The sequence below is a fragment of the Benincasa hispida genome, chromosome 8 (genome assembly GCF_009727055.1).
Source record: "Benincasa hispida cultivar B227 chromosome 8, ASM972705v1, whole genome shotgun sequence".
Lineage (NCBI taxonomy): Eukaryota > Viridiplantae > Streptophyta > Magnoliopsida > Cucurbitales > Cucurbitaceae > Benincasa > Benincasa hispida.
In genome coordinates this window covers 60,527,713-60,536,046 of record NC_052356.1, presented here as the reverse complement: position 1 = coordinate 60,536,046, position 8,334 = coordinate 60,527,713, and the positions used below count along the sequence as shown (strand labels likewise).

At 27.8% G+C, this 8,334-nt stretch overlaps 1 protein-coding gene across 1 annotated transcript; it reads left to right on the top strand.

Moving 5' to 3' along the window:
* The first annotated feature begins 904 nt into the window (after window positions 1-904).
* On the top strand, window positions 905-8,334 carry LOC120082670 (potassium channel KAT1-like). The gene is made up of 11 exons (XM_039037930.1): window positions 905-1,252; window positions 1,912-2,127; window positions 2,769-2,924; window positions 3,086-3,143; window positions 4,442-4,759; window positions 5,247-5,486; window positions 5,782-5,880; window positions 6,016-6,057; window positions 6,329-6,514; window positions 6,623-7,019; window positions 8,164-8,334. The coding sequence occupies exons 1-11, from the start codon at window positions 1,056-1,058 to the stop codon at window positions 8,298-8,300; spliced, it is 2,046 nt and encodes a 681-aa protein (XP_038893858.1). The 5' UTR covers window positions 905-1,055; the 3' UTR covers window positions 8,301-8,334.

Here is an 8,334-nt window from a genome sequence, read left to right as displayed (position 1 = left end):
AAATGTTGTTGGGTTTGAGATGGATTAATGGTAGCCAACTAAAACGATACTCTAAAGCATCAAAATAGGGAGGGAAAAAAAAAAAAAAAAAAAGCTTACAGAAAGTTGGGAGAGAGAATCATGAGTGATATCTACTCCCCTACCCACCATTTTACACGTGTCCCCTCAACTGCCTCTCCAAAATCATATCCAAGCCGTTCGATTTTCAATTTTAATCTTCCTCCCCCCCCCCCCCCAAAAGTAAAATAAAATAAAATAAAATAAGAAAAGGGTCACAGACATCACGCGCACTGCACGTGAACCTTTATGATTTGCCATTTGCCAACCTCCACAAGTCCTCCTTCTTTTTTCTTCCATAATTTTGAAATCCTTTTTTTAAATGAAAATTTTAAAATTATAAAAGAAGCTAAACTATAACTTGGCTGTGATTAGAGATAATATTTGAATTTTTAAAAAAAGTTTGGCACATGCCAACCAACACCTAAAGATTTTTCTTCCTTTAAAAAATACTCATGAGCTTTTTAAAATTACATTATTAACCTTAAACATTTGTAAACGTTATAAAATTACCTTAAAAAAGAAATTTAAGATATAAGTCGAGAATTAAAACTATATGGTAATGACATAAATAATGTGCTAATCTAATTTTTTGTTCAAGATCACTATCACACCATTTTATATCTCAATTTTCGTTCAAAATTATTCTAACAAATTTTCACTCAAAGGATAAGTCAAGTGATTTTGAGCAATGATTAGATACAACTAATCTCATATTCTCCTCTCCTTTACATATAAAGAAAGAAATTATTAAAAAAACACAAAAGGTGTAATGTGGCACATTTTCGTCGGGTGTTGGTCATTTTTTTAAATAAATAGCAAAATTCTAAGTATAAAAGAAACTACCAGAGTTTTCAAAGGATTATATAATGAGAAAAGAGAAAGCACTTTATTTCCCGCCCCGGTCGGCCGATATTTAACTCCCTCACTATCTTCTTCTTCTCGTCGGCAAGAAAGTGCTTTTCTTCTTGTGTGAGTGTATAATTTTCAAAAGAAAAATGCGATGTTCTTGCTGTACGAAGCACTTCTTCCAGCGGTTTTTCACGGATGAGTTCCAAATCAACGGCGGCGGCAGCGGCGGCGCTCTTAAAAGCACTTTCTTGTCTCCCGAGATTTTGCCTTCTCTTGGCGCCACTATCAACCAAACCACTAACCTTCGTAAACACGTCATTTCCCCTTTCGACCCTCGTTATCGGTAATTCTTTTTTTTTTTTTTTAAATGTTTTTTTAAGTGAAAAGCGCTTAATTTTCTCTTTACTTTTATACGAAACACTTCGCTTTAAATCATTGTTTTTCTTAATAATTTTTTTCCTCATACTTTTAAAAATTATTGTTTACTTTTTGAAAACCAAATATTAATATGGAAAGCAATGACTGTTTTAAAGTGAAATCACTTCTTCTAGTTCCTATGTTTTGTTACAAAAGTTTCAAATACTCTTTACCCTTTTTTGAAAAATTAATCATTTAATTTAGTGCATGTTTGACTTGTTTTAGTGAAAATAACAATAGTATTTCCGTATAACATTTTTATTTATTTATTTATTAATTGTTTTAGTGAAAATAACAATAGTATTTCCGTATAACATTTTTATTTATTTATTTATTAATTGTTTTAGTGAAAATAACAATAGTATTTCCGTATAACATTTTTATTTATTTATTTTTTAATTCAAAATAAGTGTTTGACTTTTTGTTCAAGAGTATATATTTTCACCTAGTTAGAATATGCTTGAGTTGGCTTTTAATGTTGGATTTTGATCGATTAAATTTTAATGATTTTAAAATTATTCTTAAACATGACCTTCTATCGAGAATAATATATATATATTTTTTTTTTTGGTGTATTATTATCAGAGCATGGGAGATGTGGCTGGTGATTCTAGTGATATACTCAGCTTGGATTTGTCCATTTGAATTTGCATTTCTTCCTTACAAGCAAAATGCTCTTTTCATAATAGATCACTTTGTCAATGCCTTCTTTGCTATCGATATCATTTTAACTTTCTTCGTCGCATATCTCGACTCTCAATCCTATCTTCTCGTTGACAACCCCAAAAAAATTGCCCTCAGGTAACATTATTTTTTTTATTAATTAATAATAAAAACATTAATAACAAAAATTATTTTATTTTTCTTATTTTTGGTCTCGAGTGTATTCTAGACTATACTCATCTTTTTGCCGCTCAACTCCAATTGAGTGATGTGCAAGAAGATGAACAGTTCAAGATGCAAAAAATATATATTTTTTTCTTTTGATCAGTAATACTTGGTGCAACTTGGATGGTATCTACCTCCATAAAATCTCTTTAATCACACAAGACAAAAAATATATATATTCTTTTTAAAAGAAACATATTTGAATGCATCCCGGCATCTATTTTATGCAGCTCTCACTTCCAATGAATGTTTGATACATTACTTATGTTTTTATTAAAAGAAAATATTTTTTTAACTCTTTTTTACTCTATAATTAAAAGGGATGCATGCATGAAAATGAGTTTAGTCTAGGTTCACCAAATTTTATTCTTTTTTTAAAAAAAAAAAAAAAAACTTTTGACATGTGACAACTTGTGATTTGATATTTGAGTGAACAGCATAAAAATAGATAGATGCGGCCTGAAATGCATTCAAATATTTTTTTAATTCTTTTTTCTTACCAATGAAGTAATATTCTTGGGATCATCTTGTTTTTTTTTTTCTTTTTCTAATAGGTATTTATCTACTTGGTTTATATTCGACGTTTGTTCTACTGCGCCATTACAGTCGATCAGTTTCTTGTTCACAAATCAAAGCGGAGAAGTTGGGTTTAAGCTTCTCAATATGCTCCGGCTATGGCGTCTCCGACGGGTCAGCTCTCTTTTTGCAAGGTTTCAAATCATCAATTTCTTTTTTTTTTTTTTAATTATTATTATTATTTTATAATTTGTTGTTTCATATATATATATATATATATATATATATTCCAACTAGCTAGCTAACTTCAATGATCTCCGGTACGGCTGACCTGTTTATTGGGTACTTTTTGTAGGCTGGAAAAGGACATTAGGTTCAATTATTTCTGGACCCGTTGCACAAAGCTCATTTCTGTAAGCATCATATCTCAACTCACTCCTTTTTTATTCTCTATAAAATACTTCCCCCATACCGTCATTAAAAGTACTCAAATTCAGTTCCAAGATGATATAATAACATAATGGTGAGGTTGAGCTAGGTTTAGGCTGACATTAAAAAGATCTTCTACTTTTATTTGCATTTAATGGACAAATAAATACGTGACCACTTTTAAAGTAAAACACTTCCTCACTTTGATTTTGATGTGCATGTCTACTTTAGTGGCTCATAAATTTTAATGGGATCAGTTTTTTTTTTTTTTAATAAAAAATAATTGGGTTAAGTTTGCCATGTACTAAACTTTTCTTCTTTTTAAGTAAATATTATTTAACTTTTTTCCATATTGTGTGGAAAAAATTAGGTGTAGTCATGATAAAACAAAGTATCGCTTGTTTTGAACACTATAACAATGTTATAAAAAGTACAATGGTTTGGTAGCTTAGGCTATATCTATTTCATATAATATTCTTTTGTAACATTGTAAAAAAAAATAATGATTTATTTTTTAAAAAATTATCACATGATAAATTTCAATCGAATAATCGGTTGGACTATATAAAGATAGGTTCTACCTAATTTTTTTTCTTATAAAAATTCACATACAACACATATTAGGAAAGCCATTAAATAAATTTTCGATGAGTTTTTATTTATTTATTTATTTATTTTTAAGAAAGAGTTTATATTCTATTACTACCTGCATTTCCTCACTCATAGTAAAGAGAATTTATTGGTAAGCGACAAGAAGTTCCCATTAGTAAGAAAGAAGTCAATACAAATATCTACCATTTTTAGCTCAATAAATATAGATAGAAAGATTCGAATCTTGAACATTTCAATATAGGAATTCAAAACTTCTAACCTTAACAATTATAATATTTTATATTAAACTCAACAATATACGTGGTGGAGATTCAAATCTTCTGTACATATTGATAAAGGCAACGATTACCTTACAACTATACTCCCCTTGTCTAAATATAATAAAAAAAATTAAAAAAAAATTGACACATGATAGCTTTTCATTAGGTACTATTTTGAGTGCAACCGAGACTTTACTCAAGTTTTTTTCTATTGAAAATATATGAGGTGGGGGACTAAATCTCTAGCTTCGAGGTTGATAGTACAAACACTATACCAGTTGGACTATGCTTTTTTTTACTAGTTGAACTATTGCTCGTTTTGATAAATTGAACTATATTTAAGTTGATGCTAAAATAAAGTTTTTTTTATTGCTAATATTTTGTTGTTTTTATACCTAATGAATTTACAGGTTACATTATTCGCAGTACATTGTGCTGGGTGCTTTAACTACGTAATAGCAGACAAATATCCAGACTCAAAACAAACATGGATTGGTGCAGTTAACCCAAATTTCAAAGAAGATAGTCTATGGAACCTTTATATTACTTCCATTTATTGGTCCATTACCACCTTAACAACCACTGGCTATGGCGATCTTCATGCTGAAAACCCTAGAGAAATGCTCTTTGATATCTTTTATATGCTCTTCAACTTGGGCTTCACTTCTTATCTCATCGGTAACATGACCAATCTCGTCGTCCATTGGACCAGTCGCACCCGAAACTTCGTAAACCCTAAACTCTATAACTCTTCAAACATTGTCAGAGTTTTGATAACTATTTCTTGTTTATCGTATCACAAAATTTAGTTTTTCTTTTAAAAAAATTCTAATTTTAGTTCTTTTTCATATTTATAAAATATATAATATTAAAGGTGACATGATCATTTTGATTATTTTTTATTTATAATATAAATTTCCATGCAAAATATTTTTCTTTATTTTTATTTAAATGTATTGAATTTATTCGAGAAAAATGTTTTGCGAATATATTTTCTTTTTTAACACAAAATCTAAGAGAACAACAAAAACAAGAAAGAGGTTACCAAACTTATCTCTCTCTCTCTGTTTTTTTTTTTTTTTTTTCTTTTCAATCCAAAATAATTATCCAACATGGTTATTATTATTATTATTATTTATACAAAAGTGAAAACAAACTTATAAAATGAAAAAACAAGTGATAAAAACGATCATTAATTTAGTTGTATTTTTTTAGAGAGATACAGTACAAGCTGCGACAGAATTTGCATTGAGAAACCAATTACCGAACCGGATACAAGACCAGATGTTATCGCACATATGTCTCAAGTTTAGAACTGAGGGATTGAAGCAACAAGATACATTGAATGAGCTTCCAAAAGCCATTAGAGCCTCCATAGCTCACTATCTCTTCTATCCTATTGTTCAAAAAGCCTACCTTTTTGAAGGAGTTTCTCATGACTTTCTTTTCCAATTGGTAATTATTATTATTTATTCTTTCTCTTTTTTTTTCAAAAAGAAAAAAAAACAAGGAATAAATTCCCCATAATTTTAATTTTTTTGTTTAACAGAAATAAAAATATATTAAATTTACTTATCTAATCCTTTTATTTAAGTTTTGGATCAAATCATTATGTAAAACTAATATATATACTAATTTGAGTGTAAAATGACTATAATGTATATGGTAAATAAAGGGAAAAAATACATTAACTAATGTATTTTAAATTTTTGGTTTCTAATATAGTGATAATCAACTTTTGCATACTAAGGTCTCAGATGTGGAGGCTGAGTACTTCCCACCCAAGGAAGATATTATACTTCAAAGTGAGGCTCAAACAGATCTCTATATATTGGTCTCAGGCAGTGTGGTAAGTAATTATTAAATTAAAATTCTTAATTTCATTTCTTTTTCTTTTGAAAAAAAATCACATAACTTTTAATTTGTTTGTAAAATAGAAAAAGATCCCCATTTTTTGCTAACTAGAAATATTTTTTAATTGCAGGATCTAATATTATCATATGTTGATGGGAATAATGATGATCAAGTATGTACTCAAATTTTATATATTAATAATATAGAAAAAAATGTCAAACTATTTACAGAAATAATAAAAAAAATAATGATATACACTGATAGACTTCTATCGGTCTCTATAAAAAAAATATTACAATTTTACTATTTTGGATAAATAGTTTCTCTTATTTTTTTTATTTTTGAAAATCCTCTTAATAATAATTATATATAACATATAATCTTCTTCATTGAATTAATTACCTCAACAAATAAACTTTCAATTTATTTGGTTAATTTTTTAGGTTATAGGAAGAGCAACAGGTGGAGATATATTTGGAGAATTTGGAGTTTTATATCAAAAGCCACAACCTTTCACAATTAGAACCACAAAGCTTTCTCAAATATTAAGGCTCAAGAGAACTTCATTATTGTATATTATTCAATCAAACACAGAAGATGGGAATATTATAATGACCAACTTCTTCATGGTATATATATATTTTTTATTATATTGAGTAAATTATTTTCATTGTTTTTCTTTTTTAAATCCTTTTTAGTTATAGTAACTAACAAATTTTTGTTGCATATTTTGGCAGAAAATGAAGGAATATGAAAGAATAATGGGGAATATTTGGTGTGAAAATAATGGTGGGCTAAAGAAACTTGAGAATCATTCTAAAGATGATGATGATGAAAATGTTGGAAGTTTAGATGAACATAGAATTGAGTTTGATGGGCAAATTGAAGGAGGTGAAAGGGACATTTTTTCTCATAATCAACAAGGAAGAGATAATGGAGGTCCTTCAAATTCTTCTATAGTTTCATCCTTAGAAAATTTGCCAACAATTAGCTCTAATTACTTGAAAGTCTCTCCACAAATCAAGAAAAGGGTTACCATTTATATGCAACCTCAAGATAGAAGCAACATTAATAGTCAACATGGGAAGTTGATGCTTCTCCCGAATTCGATCGAAGAGCTTTGCAAAATTGCCGGTAGGTCTCGTTTGATAATGACTTCGTTTTTATAAGTTTTATGTTCTTGAAATATCCTTATGGTTTTTTATTATAATTTCATCTTTTTTAAACAATAGGCCGAGTTCTTAATCAAATTTCAAGAAGGGGGATTTTCAAAAATAGAAAAATAAGGGAAACTATCTACATAAAATAGCAAAATTTCAATAAAATTTCAATCTTTTTTTATAGAGACTGATAGAAGTGTTTCAGTGTATATCAGTGAGCCTATTACTAATAAACGCCGATAGAAGTCTATCAATTTCTATTAGGGTATTTTTTCTATTTCTATAAATAGTTTGACATTTTTTCTATTTGTGAAAATTTTCCTTCTAAAAAACTAAAATAAATATTTCAAATTTTGTTTTTAAGTTTTCAAGACTTAGTTTGGATTTGGATTTTTTTTATATATAAAAAAAAAATCAATTAACAAAAAAGAAAAAAAAAACGGATAGGTGAAAGTAATAAATTTATAGTTAAGCTTAATTTTAAAAGGTTAAATGCTAATCAACCCTGTTTGTTACTTGATTATCCAATTAATTATAGGTTAAAATGTAATTTTGGTCCTTTTATTTTGTTTAATTTTAATCTTTATAATTTGTACTTTCAACAAATCTTAATTAGTCATTCAAAATTAAATTTTATCAAAATTGATTAAATAACAATAATAATAATTCGCATGGTAAGAAAATACATTATGTGAAGGGAAATTTTCACAATTAGAAAAAAAAATATCAAACTATCTACAAAAATAGCAAAAAAATAACACTTATCATTCTCTATCAAAGAAGATGAAAATTTTATTTTTGTGTAAATAATTTATCTTATTTTTCTATTTTTGAAAACTCCTGTAAATATAATGACAAGACCAATAAATAATAACAAAAAAACTTAGGAAAAAAATCAATTATTAAACTAGAAGATTGACTAAACTTAAACAAGACCAAAAATATATGGACCAAGATAATATTTTAACTTAAATTATATTACAAAACAAGGAAGGAATGGAACGACCAATTCCTATAAATTTAATTTTTTTTTCCAATGATATTACGCAACATTCTTTTAAGCACTTGAAAAATCATCAACCGACATCAATATTGCAACCATTCCTTGTTTGGTGCAGGTGAAAAGTTTGGAGGGCCAAAGCCTACGAAAGTGATGAGTGCAGATCATGCAGAAATTGATGATATAAATGTTATTCGTGATGGTGACCATTTGTTTCTTCTCTATAATGATATTCAAAATTGTGGCCTCCAATGAGCCTTAATAAAAAAAATATTTTTTTGAGTTGTTA

What these genes read in the sequence shown, in the direction of transcription:
- LOC120082670 (XM_039037930.1), top strand. Translation starts at nt 1,056, where the DNA reads ATGCGATGTTCTTGCTGTACGAAGCACTTCTTCCAGCGGTTTTTCACG. An exon ending in ATGACTTTCTTTTCCAATTG is followed by an intron (nt 5,487 to 5,781) that starts GTAATTATTATT and finishes TTGCATACTAAG; the next exon opens with GTCTCAGATGTGGAGGCTGA. An exon ending in TAATGACCAACTTCTTCATG is followed by an intron (nt 6,515 to 6,622) that starts GTATATATATAT and finishes ATATTTTGGCAG; the next exon opens with AAAATGAAGGAATATGAAAG.